General features: G+C 39.4%; 2 protein-coding genes across 3 annotated transcripts in view; both read left to right on the plus strand.

Moving 5' to 3' along the window:
* The first annotated feature begins 8522 nt into the window (after positions 1-8522).
* LOC117961669 lies at positions 8523-13971 on the plus strand. The gene is made up of 9 exons (XM_034900504.1): positions 8523-8532; positions 8639-8710; positions 9474-9595; positions 9732-9792; positions 9906-10115; positions 10287-10364; positions 12287-12484; positions 12739-13223; positions 13347-13971. Exons 2-8 carry the CDS (start codon positions 8650-8652, stop codon positions 13083-13085), a joined length of 1077 nt encoding a protein of 358 aa, XP_034756395.1. The 5' UTR covers positions 8523-8532; positions 8639-8649; the 3' UTR covers positions 13086-13223; positions 13347-13971.
* A 725-nt stretch (positions 13972-14696) lies between these two features.
* LOC117961668 (A-kinase anchor protein 7-like) overlaps positions 14697-19437 on the plus strand; it is a 45767-nt gene continuing 41026 nt past the window's right edge. Inside the window, exons 1-5 of one of the 2 annotated variants that reach the window (XM_034900502.1) lie at positions 14697-15349; positions 15466-15715; positions 16996-17154; positions 17248-17402; positions 18321-18457. In XM_034900502.1, coding sequence (XP_034756393.1) covers positions 15173-15349; positions 15466-15715; positions 16996-17154; positions 17248-17402; positions 18321-18457 — 878 coding nt within the window. In that variant the 5' untranslated portion in view covers positions 14697-15172. The remainder of the gene's footprint in view (positions 15350-15465; positions 15716-16995; positions 17155-17247; positions 17403-18320; positions 18458-19437) is intronic. The other variant, XM_034900503.1, reaches the window with a different exon arrangement.

The raw sequence follows: 19437 nt of genomic DNA on the forward strand, positions 1-19437 counted from the left end.
ACAAGGTTTAACAAATTAGTGGTTTCTCCAAGCTTCAAAAGATATTCTGCTAGAAATAATTCCTCCACCCTTCTGTCTGTCTTTGTTTACTGAAAGGTGATTGCCGATGAGGGGGAAAACTGCCGTGTCAGCTTTCAATGTTTTTCAAGTTTCTCACACAATATCTCCATTCATGCCATGAGGAAACTTGTGGTTTTCAGTACTGGTATCGAAATGGAACTGGTATTCAGTTTCATCAACACGATAATGGGATGTGGTAAGGGCGGTTAATCTTTGAATAATTAAAAAAAATACTGGCACACAAAAATATACACAAACACACACCTGCCTTTAGATTCCCGGCAGTAAAAGCCATGAATAATGGATCTTAGTTTTTCCTTGCCTGAGGGAGAAGCTTTTAAACATAATTTGTTGCTTTAATTTATTTACACAACCTGGCAACCCTGGTCCTCAGGCTAGGGGCATTACACACAACTGAACTACCTCGGGAAGGGTATGGCATGTTCATACACAGACACAGACAAAGACACACGTGCACCATGCTCAAGTACCATATGAGTTGATCCAAAACATCTGAGATAAGAACCAGTGTTCTGATTAGAAGATCACACAAGCTGATGAGACTGCAGCTACTGTAAAATCCGTATAGTGTGCAGTGCATATTGGCAAAATACAGCTGTCACTCATAAAGAGTCAGTATTTCTCAGTAAGGGGAACATTGCATCTTAAACAACAGCAGCATTCAGCACCTCCTCCTTTTCTATACAGGGCATGTCACAAAACCACACAGGTCTCTGCTTACTGTATGTTTTGAGACAGCAGCCTTTATAACATCTGATATCTTCCATCCCAGGCATCCCATAAATCCAAAACAGATTTCAGGATCAGCAGTGCCACCAACCTTTGATTACACTCACTCCGTGATGAGTTTCATGTTGCCAAAAGTCCAGAGTGTGTTTACAGACGGTGTTTACAGCACTCCATGTTTCTCATGATCCCGCTGACTAATAATCATAATCACAATAAGCTGTTTACTGTGCTCTACACGCATCTTCAGATCCCCACCATTACTGTAATCATTCTTGAAACCGTAATAGTACACAGAAATCAAGCGCTAAGCACAAAAGTCAATACATGACTGGATTAGGAGTTTGCATGAGCCTACAAGCTGGCCAGAGTTACAGGAGCACACCTCTGCTACTGTTATTTCTTTCCCAGCAGGAATCGAAGAGCTTTTCAGAATTGGATATGGCCTTTACCAGGTCATTGCACAAACGTATTAAAACCGTATATGTAATACTTGAAATCCCGGATTCAATTTTAATATTAATGTAAGTGTAAATTCCCATGGTTCTTTTGTGCAATTGATTTAGCCCATGCTGTGACGCAAGAGAGAACTGGGTCTTATATTCCACAATGAGAAACAACGTTCTAGTAAATCACAGCAGAGAATGGGAAAGCGTTTACTAGAACTCTGAATCACTCAATAAAATCAGCTAAACTGAATATTACTCAATACAAAAATCTATCAAACCACAGACATGCAAAACTAAGCATTTTCAAAAAAGCGTCTGTTGAGTCTTTTTCTATGGTTGTTTTAATTTAATCACATAATCAACATCCTTGTAGTTGATTATAATCTCTATGCCAGGAATCCTTGTGCTATATCAATAGTTTGGGGATCCAGTTTTTTCTTGTCTAAGCTGAATTTAACGTAGAGGCAATTTTTTTTCTTCCACACACAACAAAGCCCACAGCATCGTATTTTCTATTTTCAAGAAAAATGGAATAATAAGACAGATATTGTCAATTATTTAGCATTATAGCCACGAACAAATTCAATTCAGCTCCCCGTACAACTCCCAGTGTTTGTCTGTGAAATGAAAAGGATATTAAATTTGTTGGTGAGGTTTGTCAACCTGAGAGAGCGCGTTTCCAGTCACAGTGGCCTTGAAAGGTAATCTGTTTCTCCATGCCGCTGTCATGATCAAAAGGATCACATTCCCATGACTATCACCCACAACAACCCACACAGACGCGTGCTAAGACACAACATGGATACACCCTGACACAAATGTACATGCACCAACAAACACACTTACAGACGTGTAAAGGCACACACTGAATTCAAACGCATGAGCACAAACACAAACACAGTGACTTACAGTCACACACACAAAGCAAATCTCACTAGCGCTTGATGTTGTGTATTTTCTTTAAGAAGCTTGTCTTGTGCTGTGAAGATGGCAGTGTGGGAATACGGAAACACACACACACACACACACACACACACACACACACACTCACTCACTCACACACACACACACACACACACTTTAAAAACACTCTCGCAGCACCAATACCCAAAGCAGCTGCACAGCAGAATCCAACAAGAGAGTAAAGGATCAGTAGAAGCTTCCATGTCATTTGAGACTACATAGTGAGAGAAATTATTATTATTATTTTTTTATACATTTGAGATGTTTTTGTAACCATCCCACATCTCCTACAGTACCATAAGTTGCAGCCACACATAGACTTGTAACTCCATGCGTCTTTAAATTTTCCTTTACATGAAATAAATGAAGATGTAGCTCATGCACTGGCTCCAATATGGCCTCAAAAAGTTCACAGCTGACAGCCTGAAATGTTCAGAATTTCTACAAACACTTAATTTTTTGAAAGAAGAAGGATTTTATTCATCAGAGAGGCATTTCAATGTTCTGTAGGCCGCCATAGAAAACATGAGACAGATACAGAAGGCGGTTGTATGTTGTTGGCTGTTTCATGGATGTTTTCAACCAGCGCAGAGATGGATTTTTGTTCTAAAGATGTACAGTACGTACTTCAGTTTATTGTACATGTGCTGTTGCAGGTTTGCAGTCTACACCATCCACTGTATCACACCCCCACCCCAACTCCTTCCCCTTCCCCGTCGCAAGAGACTTTACCCAGCCCTCCTTTCATGCTTTAGTCATCCCGCCTGGGCTGCTGCAACATCCCTCCTGGCTCGACTCCCAAAGCACTCTTTAGCCTTTACAGCCAGAATTCCCAACACACACACACACACACACACATTCCGCAGTCCCTGCACTGGCTTCACAAGGCTGTTTGCAATGAATACAAAACTCTGTTGCTCAAACCTCCAGGCCACAGTGTAGTAGCGCACGTCGGCTTGTGATCTGCATTCTGTCGTTAGCTGCCACTTAGCTTTTCTCTCCCTGCGGCATGCTGGTTATCCCTCACCCTCCACTCCCTTCAACCTCCTCCTCCTTCTCCTCTTAAAGATGGAATAACTCCAGTCTGGACTTTACTCCAGTCGGATCAGCAGAGTGACTCCCTATATTCCATCGAAACCCAAACCAAATCTGTGTCTTCAATACATTTATCATAAAACACCTTTGACTTAAATCTACCCCACCATATATATATATATATATATATATATTTTTTTTTTTTCTTTTCTATTCCGCTCTGCAATCTCTACCACCTTTTACCCATGTGCATTGGCATTAGGGGAATGTACACTGAAAGGAGGTAAAACTGAAGTCATTCAACTCTTCTTCCCTTCCTTTCCTGGTAACTTCACTAAAGAGAAGGTCGTGTGAGTGTTTCTCCTAACTCATCATGACAGCAGGAGACAAATGCTGCAGGGAGAACGAGCCCCAAAGTAATGAGGAAAAGCATGAAAAAGAGCCAGATTGAGACAAAGGAGAGACTATGTGCTGTGTGTCCTGTTGTCAGAACTACAGACTGAGCAGTTTGATGTTTTCTGTTCCACCAACCAGGTGCAAATAAAAATCACGTGTACTCAGCCTGCATTTGCTGTCCGTAGGCTTTTATTGTGAAATTTCCATTTTCACAAACTGTTCAAAATGTAAGTGATTCATGTAGAAAACGTTTATCTTTAAGGAAAATGTTAGTGACCCCTTGATGTTTCCTCTGGCGCCATCATCAGGTCGACTTATATTTTCAATGTGTCCAATACTTTGGTTTATGACTTACGACTTATGAGATACCTGCAGAACTAATGAAATTCCCATCAGCCTCTGCTGTGGGCTTTTGTGTCTGGTGCTAATAAGCAAACGTTAGCAGGTTACTGCAACTTACTAAAGTAAAATGGTCACAATGGCATTCTGATGTAAGCAATAAGCTCAAAGCACGTTTTCTCAATTTGTTTGGATCACAGAAGGAATGCATAATTAAACGTGATTCAAAAGGTATTAATGCATTGTGTAGTGTGTACAACAAACAGGTTGAGAAGTAAACCCCACTGGTTCTGTGCTGTTGCCTGATCCATCCTTCAGACACTACTCACTTAGTGAGGGGAGGGGGTTGCTATTTAATCAAAAAAGTGTCACATTAATTCAGACAAATTCAAGCAATCTAGTTTTCTAATAAAGCTGTCATATTTGCATCCGGTGACTTACACTCACCATCGTTTTAGATTAATTCCCGTCACAACCTTTTGATTTATGAATGCATAATAACTGAGGGCAATGTCTGTAACTGTGAGCAAGTATGTGTGTGTATGTCTGTGTGTCTGTGAGACTGAATTTGTGTCTACAAAGCCCTGAGTTTTAATCTAACATGTTGCTTGTGTCTCGATGAGACAAAATCACATTTTGCATTAATTGAGCGAGTTAAGAGGGGGAAGATGAGAGTCCTGGTGTGAAGGAGCCTGAGTTGCATCACTGGTTCCCTGTTTTACAGCAGCAGCGTCTCATCTTTCCTTATCTCACTGCCGTTCATATCAAAGGACCTAATGCGTTCACATTTCTTCTTCTTCTTCTTCTTCTTCTTCTTCTTCTTCTTCTCCACTTGACTTAGTCTGTCCATTCCATGGGTAAAAAAATCCAAAGGTCAACATTTCCATTATGCACACACAGGAAGAGGAACTGATGTGTGTTATTGTTGCTTGATAGTATTTTATTATGTTTTGGCAGCTGTGTGGTGAAATTGCAAGCTAATCTCTAATTTGCATATCTTTTAGAGGAATGGCATAATTATTCATAAATCACTTTTTTTTTAATTTAATCTTTTGGATTTCAATTACTGCTTTAATATTATATGTTTTTTGTGCAATAAATAATAGTAAAACAAAACTCCACCATTCAACTGGTATTGTAGCCATGACTAACTAGTCAATTTTATCTTCTGTTTCTTTAGTTTCTGTTGTTTTGCTGTCCCGCAACTTGTTTCCACCTCCCTGAAGGAATATTATGAGGTAAACATTTGACTACTCCACTTTGTCATCTCAGGGACCATTACAGACAAACACCCACACCTGTTACACTGTTTGCCTTCATACTGCTGCTGAGTAGAGTTCCTGAAGTGCACACAAGGGGCTTCACAATGTATATCATCTTGTTCTCAGGACTCAATCCAAACTACACAGGAGTCCTCTGATCATCCTGTCCAATTCTACGCTCATCCACAAACATTTCTGCCAGTGTCAATTTTGCTTGGTATTTACTTTTGTATTCCAGCATCCAAAACTAACTCTGCACAGTAGAACAGATGATGCAAGCAGAGGTTTTAATATTAACTGAACCAACAGAGTTTTGCCTGCTCTCTGCATGTCGCTGTTTATGTCATTTTATAAGCGTCACGGCAGATTTGACAGAATACGAGTTTTGACAATGTTAATCAGGCACTATGGAGAAGTCTCTGAGTGCATCTCTGAATAGTTAAAATGATGATCTTACACGTCTTTGCTCCACATCTTGGTGTATTGTTGATGGTGATTTAAGTTTTGAGAAGTGTACAACAAATCATTTTCAATCTTGTTTTGATCATCTTAGACATATAAAAAAAAATCCAATGTATCTGAAGTTTTATCATCCTAATCCTTTCATCTCCTCACACTTTGATTGTGGCAACTGCCTTTTTAACGATCTGAATCAAAACCCATTCAGGTGAAAATGTGACCACATCACACCTGTTTTAGCCTCCTTGCATTGTCTTTCTATATTGTCAAGAATAATTTATTTCAAGATTGTATTCATTGCTGATAAAGATCATCGTGGCCTCACTTTTAATTCTGATCTTTTGGAACTATTCACATCTGTACATTGAGATTCTCAGACAGACGTCTTTTGTTGCAGACACTGCTGAAATCTCTTCTCTTCTTTTATCAAGCACCTTTTACTGATTTTAAAGTTTTCTTTAGTTGACCCAGTTTGTCTATTTATTTCCTTTATCTTTCTGGAATTGGGTTGCTGTTTTTACTTGTGATTTTTGTTTTATTATTTGTTAATTATAATGTGTGAAACACTTTGTAAGTTAGTTTTGGAAAAGTAGTCTGTTATTGTAAATCCTATTCAGATTACATGAGCTTTGTTTCATTTTCTTGCTATTATGTTTGTAACTATCCTGCCAGTCAGATATTTTGTTCTGACGGCTTTTATTGTGAAGTACTTTGGCCCCTGAATAATTCTTCAGCCTCTTACTCAGAAATATAATCTTGATAAAATGAGATCAGCAAGTAGGACGTCGACATCTGCTTGTGTTAACTGTTGGCTCCGTCCTCAACGCTGCACTGCAGAGCTGGCATGATCTAAAGATCAGGCTGGAGGCCAAATCACTTCCTGAAACTCCTTTATTAAGATCCCTGCATATTCCAAATCAAACAGATGGACTTCTGATATGTGATTACCATCCTTTGGCCGATGTTTCTCTCTGCTTGTAAAAAAAGAAAATGGTGAAGGCCACTAAACCAACAGTTATATGTTCCAGTTAAGTAACTTTGTATTTATTTATTTATTAAAGCCTGAAAATAGCAAAAACGCTTTAGCTGTACACATTGCAAATAAAGCTTTAATCCCTCTATTGACATGATTAATGTTCTGTTCAGAGGATCCACTGAACTGGCTCCAAACGACTGAATGTCATATCAAACCCATCTCGACTGCCTCTCTTAAGCTGTTGAAGGAAAAGTCACACATTGTCACCGTCTCCAACCGACTTTGCATGTCATTACACAGAGAGCGCTGTGTTGCACAGTCAGATCCGCACAAAACTGTCTTTTCTTCCATCATCATGCATGAAGGAGACTAAGCAGAGCCACCAGGAGCTGTCTCGCCCTCCGCGGAAAAGGCACACGGCAAAGGAAAACACTTCACCTACTGTCAGTGTCTGCCAACCGTTTCTGCTCCCAGACTAGACTCGGCTTCCAACACCCGCAGACAAACTGCTGAATGACAGTGGACACCACAGACAAACACGCATTATACTTTTATTTATATTTCAGCTTGTCAGAGGGGAGAACGCTGTGTAGAGCCAAACTGAACCACCATGTTGTTTGTGTCACTCCCAAAGTTTCTGGTGGCACCGTAGCTTTTCAATCCTGTAGACATACACACACACACACACACACACACACACACACACACACACACACACACACACACACACACACACACACACACACACGCACACATATATGCACACACACACACGCACACATGCAGACTGTTGACTTTTTTTCCACCTACCAAATACCTGTCTGTTTTGTTCATGACTATGGAATTCTTGATTTTGAAAGGTAATTTTTAAAAATTAAATCATAATGATATTGTGCATAGCAGCAGTTGGGCTGTGGTGAGCTTCAATAGGCCTACTACCCAACATCCTCTCATCCTCATTAAGCCTTTACTGTAAAGGCAGAATAATATTTAATGAGCTGAGTGTATCTATATTCACAACAGGTACTACACAGCAGCAGTGTCCTCTGATTCTTACTTCAGATAATGTCTTACTGTTGATATCCTGTGGCATATTGAACAGATAAGATCATTTTACCAAATGTGATTGTGTTCATGTGACTGAATGAATTACAGTACGTATCAGTAAGATGTTGCATTTTGTTAAAAAACGCTGTCCAGTGCTGCTCCCTGCTGGCTTGAACATGCTGTGCTACTGAATCATGACACCACTTTTTAGGCTGTGAGGCACAGCTAGAAGGATAATGACAAACCACTGCTCCATTTAGCAGCATCCTGGAGGTCACAGGAACGGAACTGAACAAAAACTTTACTTCTGGCAGGCCAAATCCACACTTATTCTTCTAAAAATAAAGTTTGATATAGATGTTAAGCATTTATATACATTGTGTGTCCTGATTTGTATCATGATTCTGTGTTTATGAACCAAGCACATGCATAAGCTATATGATGGAACTATATTGTAGGCCTGTGTAATAATTAAATACAAACACACTGTAGCTACAACATGATAAAAATAGCTAGCATTTTATTATTATTATTATTTTATTAACATAATCATCATCTAAGAGCCGTGTGCGTGATTAGGGCGGGACTACAATTGTATCACAATCCCTCCGCTCCATTGGCCAATGAGCGTTCGAAGAGCCCTCTACGTCACCTCGACAGTAAAAAAAGCTCTTTCTTTAAGTTTCACTTTCCGTTGTCTGTAAACGTAGAGAGGAAAGAGGAACTACGGTCTCGAAGGTCTTTTATTTCGGTTAGGAAAGCTAGAACTGAAGCAACGGACATTCAGCTGTCCACACAGGTTTGTTCCAAATCTTTCACAAGCAATATACAGTCCAACAACAGTAAGAACAATGTATACAGTGCAGTAAATATTGATGTCCATGTTATATCTCTTCATTTTTCTACAGAAGAAGTCATGTCACGACTATTGGGTGAAATAAAACGCAGCAATAAAACAGCCGCGGAGGTGTTGGAAAGTAAGTAAGCAGTTGGTGGGGTTAAAGACGATGATAGTGCGAAAAACAAGAGCCATAAACACAGTTACAGTACGTGGCTTCAGTTTTATAAGCAGGTCACTGTTAAGCTGTCATATTGGCGTTGGGAACTTAAAAAAACGACTGTCTAAAATGTGTCACACCGAAATTGTTCCCAGCTCCCAACACCAAACCGCGGTGAAGTTAGTTTAGTGTTGACATTCGTCGGGTTTTGCGGATGTTACGTTCAGTAGCTCCTTGTCAAAGACTCGATTTCCCCCCAGTTTCAGGGTATGTTGGAGAGCAAATTAATACAGAAGTTTCACAGTTATTTTTAACTCAAAATCACCAAAAATGACTTAAGGGCGTAAAGAACTGAATGACTGTGCATCGCGCCGGTCATTAGAGACGTACTTAGGGACCGTTTTAAAATTGCAATACCATGCTACTTCAGTCTTTTTAAACCTTTTTTTGCTGTTCGACATAGAAATCTCAAACCACTTCCATTATCAAGAGGGTGACCCATTAAAAATTTCACACTTGTGAATAAGTTAAAATAATTGGGAAATAAAGGTATGGTTATCAATACAAGTGGTACTTTCAACACGTTTCCCTACATTTCTGAATATATTGACATCCAACCACCTGTAATCTGTCTCAGACATCTCCCAACTTTCACAACTGTTAGTTTGTGAAGATAATACTTTGAGAATACCTTATCAATACCCCTCATCTGTTGCCTAATAAATACATCCTGTTGTTGCAGAGGCAGATCTACGCACAGACTCGGAGATCCAGTCACTGACTCGTGAAGAACTGCGCGACCTGTTTCCTGAACATAAGCATTTCAAACTGAGAAGGACCATCTATGACATAGTACATAAACAGGTGAGCTACTGTAACAGGTTGAAAAGTGATAAGAGAGATATTTAAATAGAGATACATAGCACGAATCAAACCGTATCATTAGGAAATGTGTAAGTCATGTCGAAATAATTCTGTAATATAATATTTTTTGTTACAGAAGCCAATTGGTGTGATCCTAAGCGAACTGAAAGAGTTCATCCCACATGAATCTTTCAGGAGTATGTACAACAACAAAAAATAGCATTACTTTCCCTTTCACAGGTGACAGCTATTTGGTCATGGCAGTAAATTCTAACACATGCACAACCTGATTCTCTCGCTCTCTCTCCAGCTGCTCTAACCAACAACGGAGTCTTGGTTGATTACCTCTGTATCCTGAAGGACATTAAGAACCAAATAAATAATGTCCAGAGTTTCCTTGATGCTCACATTGCTGTTCTGGAAGAATTCAGCAAAAATCCGCCAGATCAGGAGACAGTCTCAATTAATCCAGTGAAGCTACCCAATGGCCAACCTGATGGCCGTTCACAAGGAGCACGAGGTGATTCTCACTCTTTTCCACTTCACACTCTCATGACATGTTAGTGAGGAGTATTCACTTTGCGGTTCAGTTATAACTTAAAACGTCACTTTTGGAGTTGATTGTTTAAATGACACACTGTAAGATTTGGAGTCAGTAATTGCATTAATGCCTTTTCATTTGACTTGCCAGGTACAGGTATCTCAGACACCACTGGTCAAATGATGCTCCATACTGGCCAAACTGGTGGCCATCCACAAGGACCACAACGTAAATTGAATTATTTTTTTTCTTCACACTCAAAGCAGATTTAAAGCCTTGACACATTTGTATCTGGATACTTGTGTTGTTGACGTAGACATGGTAAAATGCAGACATTAACCTGAGCCTAGAGATTAATTCTGTGGAAACCCACATCTGTTTCAAAATATTCAAAACTCAAGGTTCACTTAGCAGCTTTTCGTTCTCTATCTTTTCAACTTCAACTTCAACTTCAACTTTATTACTGTCATTCCATATGTACAAAGTGCATACAGAACGAAATTGCGTTGCATACAGCTTATAAAAACGTTGCAATACATTCCAGGTGAGATGGAACACATCTCCGGATCACTACACAAAAGGCCATACAGAAGTGCAACAATGCTCAAAGTGCAAAAAACAGTGCAGGAGATGAACAGTGTGCAAATAGTAGTTGTTCGACTCAAAAAGGCACCTGTGAAAAATGCATTTTTTTTTTCCTTTGTATGAGAGTAAAAAGAAAGGAACTGAAATAGCTAAAAGTTCAGCAGCATTTTAATGCCCGATGACGTGCAATAGGTGCAGAGTTCAGTTTATGGATCAGAAGTTCAGCAGTCTGATGGCAGTGGGGAAAAAACTGTTGCAGAACCTGGTGGACCTGCAGCGGATGCTGCGGAACCTCTTTCCAGAGGGCAGTAGGGTAAACAGTCCATGGTGGGGGTGTGTGGGGTCTTTTGATTATATTTCGGGCTCGGGACACACAGCGCTGTGATGAAATGTCCTTAATGGAGGGAAGAGGAGCCCCAATGATCCCTTCTGCTGTTCTCACCACCCTCCTCACGTTCTAGCCATATCCCACTGCCTTATCCAGCATTCAGTATGCAACTTGCTCACCACTAACCATTCAACACATATAACCAGGTGTTATTGTCACAAGACTGAGATCCTGTACTTCTGGAAAAAGCTTGTCAGTGAATCTTGAGTTTAGAATATCTCATTACAGAATGTGGCATTCTGGTTGCAGGGTAAATTTCTGTCCACCCATTATACATACAAGTGTTGGTTGATCAATTTGATGTTTTTTAATAATATTTAAAGTCAGTAATTACATGATGTCATTTTACCTAACAGCGTCTGTTGAAGGTCTAAGTGCTTCAGGCCCCTTTGTCCCAGTGGAGCTCTACAATAGCCAAACTGATGTCAGTCTACAAAGAAGACAAGGTGAATAATACTCTCTTCCGCTCCACACTCTCATGCCATGTTTAATAAGTAGTATTCACTTTAAGATTACATTATAACTCAAAATAAAGGTCTCCTTTGGAGTTGATTTTAAAATGATTGACTAAAAGATCTGGGGTCAGTCATAGCATTTATTCCATTTTATGTTACAGACTCTTTGCCTGGTACCGTGCGTCAGGCTCCAGTGATCAAATAGTGCACCACACTGCAATTGTCTGACTGAATCTGGTGTCATTCATTGTTTTTATTCTATTATAGCTCAAAAAATGTCAAACTCTGCAGGATACTGTGTCGGACCATATCCAGAAGCACGTTAATACTCCACCGACAGTATCTATGAGGATAGTAGGTTTTAGTAGGTTTTATCTGTGTTCACATTTATATATTATATGTTTTTAACAGGATTTTTAGGAACCACATACAGTGGCAAGAGTTATTTTTTTATTTATGTAAAGATTTTTTTATTTGATAGGATAGCTAGGTGAGAAAGGCGGAAGACATGCAGGAATTTGTCAAGGTGAGATTCGAACCCTGGACTTCTGCATCGAGGCATAAACCTTGAAGTATATGTGTGCCTGCTCTACCCACTGAGCCAACCCGTCCACCAGAGCTTTTTTTTTTTTAAACTAATTTTTATTCTGATGTTAGGTTCACTCAATTCTTGTTTATGTAAAAAAAAATCTGATTTTACACATTCATTTTTCTCTCTATAGTCACATTGGAGTACAAGATGATTGTCAGCGGTAAAACCTTTAATGCACATCAACAGCTGATGGAGAAAGTTCAGGATCAGCTTCAGGATCAGGTTCGGCTCATTGAAAGCAGTCAGGATTCCAAGATCACTTTTGTCTTCTGCCCGATCTGTTCACGCGTTGCATCAGATGTTGAGGCAGCCATGACTGATGTTAAAGGTAAGGGGAAAGAAATTACTGAGATACAAGTTTCTTTCTAACTTATACAATCAAAGTAAAGACATACTACAATGTTAAAAGAGAATTGTTTGGTATTAATACAATTAAACAACAAATATGTCTTTTGATTATCATTTGTGGTCAGTCTCTGAGAGTCGCCTTCCGTTCTGAACCTTACTGTTGAAGATACAAGCTCCTATTTTTCATCCTTCCTCCCTTTTGTCATCCTCCCTCCTCTCTTTTGGTGTCCTCAGATGATAAACGTGTCATTCTGGTGTTGATGCACCACACACGGGAGAGCAAGTACACAACACCTATGAGAACATGGTCTGCCTACGCTAACGTTGTGTTGCATGTCAACGTTTTCTACCATGAGACAATGCGTGGATTACTGAGGGATCAACAAAATGAGGCTGCTGTTACTCAGATGCAAAAAAAATTACTGGAATGTTTCCTTCCACAATGTGAATATTCCAGTGGAAATGCTCAGTGTGTGGTTGCTAAACGTGGTGGTAGTACTTCTGGTAGAGGTGGTGGTAACAATAGGCCTAACGCTGATGGTAATAGTGGTGTTTTTGGTAGACTATTTGTGTGGCCATGACAAGTTAAACAATATTTAATGGATTTCATCAACAGTAAAAAATAAAACAATAAAAAATATGGATTTAGACAATTTACTGTTTGCAGAAAATTATTTTCTCCTCCATGGTAAAATAAGATCAGCTACTGAGTGTGGTCTCCATATTGTGGAGGTTTAACTTAAAAGAAAGATTTACTTTTACGAATGAGTAAGAAGTGAATAAACACAGATAAACCGTCATTGCCTATGTTTGAAATCATTGTCTATGTAATTTTCCCATCACATGGTGTCATGTATTCCTGTTAATCAAGGGTGTGAATACTTAAGCTAAACACAAAGTTCTCTGCCCATTTCCTGCTAATGTGTTTCTAATGCTACATCATGTTTTTTATGCAAAAAATCAACACTTAAAAAACTTTGATTTATTTAAAATAAGAGTCAGAATTTATATTGTAGATCAAAGAAAAGAAAAAGGTTGACTTGAGCATTTGACCTGTTGTTAACCATCATACTTTATGGGGAGTTTTGGTTTAAAGTAAGTTCAAATGGAACCTTATTATGAAACAGAATGTCTATAATCAAATGTCCAGTTTTCAGTTCTCCAGCTGCGACTGTTGTTTGTGACTTTTAGTAAGACTTGAATGTACATTACGTGAAGAAAGAGTGCAAATGGCACAAAGTAGGTTAATTACAAATGATCTTTGTTTGTTGATCTGCTGTAGAACCGATATTAAACAATTTATGTAAAAAGAAAGAAAAAAACGTATTTAACATAAGATATTTTTTGCATTAAAGCATGAATTTGCATTTTGCTTTACCTTATTGCAAAATAATTTTGCAAAAAACATTTAAGATGTGATGATTACTATACCTAACACATAACAATAAACCGCATAAATGGGTGTAATCATATTGTCAGTGGTCCTTTATTAATAGTCTGTCAATATATTTTCTGGATGGCATATATATGACTAAACAAAAAACTTTGCTCCTGTATACTTTCAATATACATACTGTAAAAATAGTTTGGCTCCTAATGTACTTAGGTTTTACTATTATGTATGCTAAGTTTAGTTCAACAAGGCATTGTTAATCTCACTACAGTGTCTCATATTGCAAGACGTATTTTCACAGCACTACCCTATGAATAGTTTATGTCGAAACACATACACATATTTTGGATCAACAGATTTTAAGAACCGCATTATCAAATTAGAAATAAAATAAAATGTTGTTGTATGGCGGACTGCGAGGACCTACAATAATATATCTTACTCAAATTGGCTTGAAGATGTCAAAAAACAGAAAGAGGAATGTTATTGACGGACAGCATTTCATATGCAGTAGAAATTAAAGTTGAAATGTTTATATTTGTGTAAAAAACGTCCAACTTGGGTTCAATTTATTAAACACATTTACAGAAACTTAATTGAATTCCTCAAATTAATACTTACTTGTGTGCTAATGTTTTAATAGATTAGCTAATTGCAGCAATGCAACTTTTTGGATGTCGACTGCCGTAAAACTCCATCGAAGAAGTAGATTAGCTAAGTGACCGATATGCTTTTATTCCAGAAAGCCAAAATACTTTTACTCTGAAAAGCCATGCCGGAAAATTGACATTGTTTACAAATTGTAACCTAGCTGCTTCCAGTCTGCATTGCAGTCCATGTTTTCGTGTTCTGTGAAACTAAATGTTATTTTAACTATTCTTTTGGATTTTTTTTCTCTCAAAAGGACTTCCAACCATGAGAATTTTGCACTGACATAATGACAAGTTATTGTAAATGACAGTTCGATAAAAACAATTTAATTAGCTGCACAACAGTTAGCTAACAGTAAGCTAACCTAGCTCAGCAGTCGTTCTGCAGCATGGCTGTTAGATTCATGTCAACAGGTGTTAGCTACAGGAAGGCAAAGTCTGTCTCAAGAAGTTTCTCATCGGTAACTATCTCGAGGAGAGTTGTAAACTAATATTCTCTGTTGCAGCTAGTTTAGCTATAGTTAACTGTAATGTCTGTTCAACTCATAGACTCTATGGTTCAAGTAGCTGTGCACGTGAGTTGTACGTTAGCTAAAGTTTGTCAAACTTGAGCTAACTGTGTGTCATGCTCATCGGTCGTGTCCTGTTGAGCCCGATCCTATCGACGTGTTCAAAACTCGTGTGTTCGCAGAGGGTTGTTGCTTTCACTCAACTATCATTTCGCAGTCTTCATCCCATATCCACCAGTCTCTGTTGTGACGTAAGCGCGCCGAAGCCATCCGCACACCGGTCCAGACTTAAGGTAATGACAAGAAAGTTCTAGAAAGAAAAAGAGCTCATGCTATTCCCAGCCAGGTTTACAGAAAGTGCAATCTGACGATGGTTGTGACCCGTTTATATCATTCTTCTCTGTTTTAGGAACAGTCTTTTCGTTATCAGCTATACATTTGTGATATGCAGCAAGCCAATATCTCATCAGGCAAAGAGACCACTGCTAGTGCCTCAGATGATGACAATGAGGAGGAGGAGGAGGGTGGTGGTGAATGTGTGGCTGTACAGGAGAGTCTGGCAGAAAACAAGGAGTTGAAGAATCAGATGATGATTCCAGGTCAGGTGGATGCAGTCACCATGGAGGTCCAACAAGATCGTGGAGCCTGCACAGGGTCAGGTGAGTACAACTGACTCCCTGAGATGCTCACCGGGCTTGACAAAATTAGATTCAGCACTTTAACAGGGTACGCTTGAAAAACCCAACTGACACAGTGCCACATTGTGAAGCTTAGTTCGTGGTTTCAAATGTAAAAGAATAAATTGCGTTAGAATAAAATGTCTTGTAGCCCTGGGATTGCCTCGCTCACTCCTCTTGTCTGGCATGTGTAAGATAAGACATTTTCAGAATTACTGGAGCAAAGTGCTTCTGAGAAACATTTGGAACAGTATGCACCTAATACAATATATTAGAGTAATAGACACATCCTTAAGCCAGGAGAGGTGGAGGGAGGGCAATTCCGGGGCTAGTGCGCATGTCGCTAGCTTTGCGGGAGATGGAACGAATGAGCTGTATGTCCAACTGATTAACAAAACCTGAAGACGGATAAAAGAGAGGGCAGAGAGAGGTCAGGGGTCAGACCTGGAGAGACTGTGTTGATGGTGAGACAGTCCTGAAGGAGTTCTGATATCTATTTTTATATACAGTATGTATATAGTACAGGCCAAGAGTTTGGAACCACCTTCTCATTCATTTCCTTTATTTTCAAGACTATTCACATTGGAGATTATCACTGAAGGCATCAAAACTATGAATGAACACATGTGGACCAACAAGTGCTGAGCATTCTGGGAACTCCTTCAGGACTGTTGGGAAACTATTTCAGGTGACTACCTCTTAAAGCTCATCAGGAGAATGCCAAGAGTGTGCAAGGCAGTAATCAGAGCAAAGGGTGGCTACTTTGAAGAAACTAGAATATAAGACATGTTTTCAGTTATTTCACACTTTTTAGTTGAGTACATATTTCCATATGTGTTCATTCATAGTTTTGATGCCTGATCTATCTGAATTGGTCAGACTTTTTCCTATCCGGTGGCTTGCAAAACTTATAGCAGCCCCAATATTGGGGCTGAGGCACTACAACAACTGTTTTTAATTGTATAAATGTCAAGGTCACTTTATTATCCCTGAGGGGTAATTTGGATTACAGCCAGCAGTTCTGCATCGTGGCAAACTATATCTACCCCCGGAGTGGAGCAGCAAACACAAAATGTCCCTCATTGGTGTATAGTTTAAGTTAATCAATATTTTAAGGAATAGACACATGCGGCGAGTAAGGAGGTTTACTGTCTTTCTGAACCATGTCCATGTATGAGTGTTCTCCTGAGTGTGTTTTTGTATTCACGTTTATACATTTACCGTATGCGTGTTGTATTGTAATTTATTTATTTTCTTGGCAGCTCCAGAAGGATCGAGTGAGAAGAAGAACAAGAGGAAGAGGAGGAGGGAGAAGAGGAAAATGATGAAGAAACAGCTCAAGTCGGCTGATACTTTGGACAATTTCATGTCAGAGCTTCCATTTTCTCTGACCAGCCCGTCTACATGGAAAGAGCTAGGATGTGTGGACCTTCGTGATGTTATCTTTTAATGATTCTTTGAATTAACACTTTCACTTCTTTTTTAAATGTAACATGCTTGCCTTTTCTCTCTAGTCCCCTGCCCAGAGTCAGTCCAGAAGAAGAGGAAGAGAAAGAGAGGAAACAGTGAAGGGCGAGTGGACAGTGAAGAGGATGCAGAGAACAAGAAGAAAAAGAAAGAGACCAAGCGACCCAACTACTTCATCTCCATCCCCATCACTAACACACAGGTACAAGATTGTGGAACTCTTCACTTACTTGTGTACTTTAGGAATCATTCTGGACTTTATGCACATTGAATCACATTCATAACAAAATTGCAGATTCTCCATCAAGTAGGTACTGAATTCACAACATTCATATTTGTTTGCAGTTGAACCAACTGCTCAGGAGACTTCTGAAAACCTGTGCTTCGATCTCCATAACAAAACCATTGCAAAACAAAGTCAACCTATCACCAATTTTTAATGTGATGAATTGTCTTAAGTAGGTTTCAGGTGTGTGCAAGTTCATCTCCACGCTGCTAAAGTGGATGGACACGTGTGGCTGCATGGAAGGTTGTAAATGGCATTTAGAAGCTGTGATATGCTTTAGACAGTAGGCTGCAAATTGATAAAGATTAGTAGTCCATTGACTTAAGAAATACAAAACCACTGGCATGATCCTTTTGTGGGTTAACTATACTAGTAGTACGTAGTAAAATGAACTATTTCAGAAACCCTTTTGACCCTGTTTCCCGAGAAGACTTTATCATTATCTTTACAGATTAGTAATAAATGTAGTCTTTGACACTGTCAGTGTCATGGTCAGTGTAGCTCAATCTATACCGGGAGATAGATAAAGTTCAAGATTTAATTACCTGATGGGATGATGACACTAAAATCTTAATAAGTATTGACCAAAGAGCTCCTCATAATAAACACTAATTTACCCCCATGATCATCATGTGTTGACGCCTCATTTGTGTCATTCTGAAGTGCAGACGTTTCCCCAGCGTCTCATCATTCTAATCTTCCCCCATGCATACCAAGCTGGATCTTGGAAAGAGAGGAAGAGTGGTGGTGGAGGACAAGAGACAACAAGCAGTTACTGTATGTGACGGCATCTGCCGGCTGCTGCTGATTGACCATGAATTTGTCCAATGACAGATCAGTTCAGCCGTGATTGCGGTCCAAGAGGCGGTGCTTCAGCAGGAGCCCCGATTGGCCAGAGCCATGATCCCTGTCCCAACTCTCCACATCACGCTATTAGTCACTCATCTCGCCAGCCAGGAGCAAGTAGACCTGTGAGTAGATGCACACGTAAACACCAAAATACAAACAAACCCAGCAAATACACTGTATGTTGAACTTGTCTAACTGAAGAGGAAAATGTCTCCTTTCAAGTGATTTTTCAAGCCAGCTGAGATAAAACGGTGTGTACCAAACTGCGTGGATTGTGTTCCTAACACACGGAAAATGTGTTACTTGAATGCCGAAATGCTCAATAACTGTTGGAGGCTGAGCTGCCCTAAAGCAGAACAATTTAAAGTTTATATATTTATACAAAAATAAGAAAACACAACAGTAAATAAGAAAACGCAACACCAAACATGAACACATTTAAACAAATCATAAAGCACAAATGCAAATAGGAAAACATGACAGCAAATAAGAAAACGCTTCAACAAATCATTAAACAAAATGGCAACTTCTACCGGAAAAGGTAGGGCCTGTTTAGCAGAGAATGGACCTTCCTGATTGGACAGATGGACTGTCTGTCTTTTAACAGGAAGGAGATGTGGAAAACATGGGAAAGCACCTATTTTGAAAGCAGAAGTATAATGATATGTTGAAGTGTTTTCTTAGTTGCATTTTTGTTTTGTTGCGGTTTTCTATTTGCTGTTGTGATTTGCACTTCAGGGCCACCGTAAGTGCATCAATAAAAATTAAAGCTGCAAGCAGCGTCTGTCGGGCCCTCGCTAATGTGCGTGCGTCGGGGTTACTGGCGGAAGCCGCTACTTGCAACCCTGCATCTGTGCGGCTCTCAAACACTTGCAAATCGTTACCAATGAAGATGGAACTCCCTGCTGAGTTCAATGATACCTCACACAAGACTCCACCTGAAACAGTTTACATGTTTAAAATTTGGTGAGTTATTGAACATGTTAAGCCCCTCAAAAAAGCAATTCATTTTCCAGAAGAAGAATTATTCCTTCAGTTCCAATAGGGCCTTAACTAGTTACTTCAGAAAGTAACTCATGCGTTACTGGGCTGTACAATTAAC

Source organism: Etheostoma cragini, chromosome 18 (genome assembly GCF_013103735.1).
Source record: "Etheostoma cragini isolate CJK2018 chromosome 18, CSU_Ecrag_1.0, whole genome shotgun sequence".
Lineage (NCBI taxonomy): Eukaryota > Metazoa > Chordata > Actinopteri > Perciformes > Percidae > Etheostoma > Etheostoma cragini.

Excerpts from the sequence above, each read along its gene's own strand:
- LOC117961669 (XM_034900504.1), top strand. The coding sequence starts at position 8,650 with ATGTCACGACTATTGGGTGAAATAAAACGCAGCAATAAAACAGCCGCG. Across the intron at positions 9,793-9,905 it reads CCCACATGAATCTTTCAGGA|CTGCTCTAACCAACAACGGA; the intron begins GTATGTACAACA and ends CTCTCTCTCCAG. Across the intron at positions 10,116-10,286 it reads CCGTTCACAAGGAGCACGAG|GTACAGGTATCTCAGACACC; the intron begins GTGATTCTCACT and ends TTGACTTGCCAG.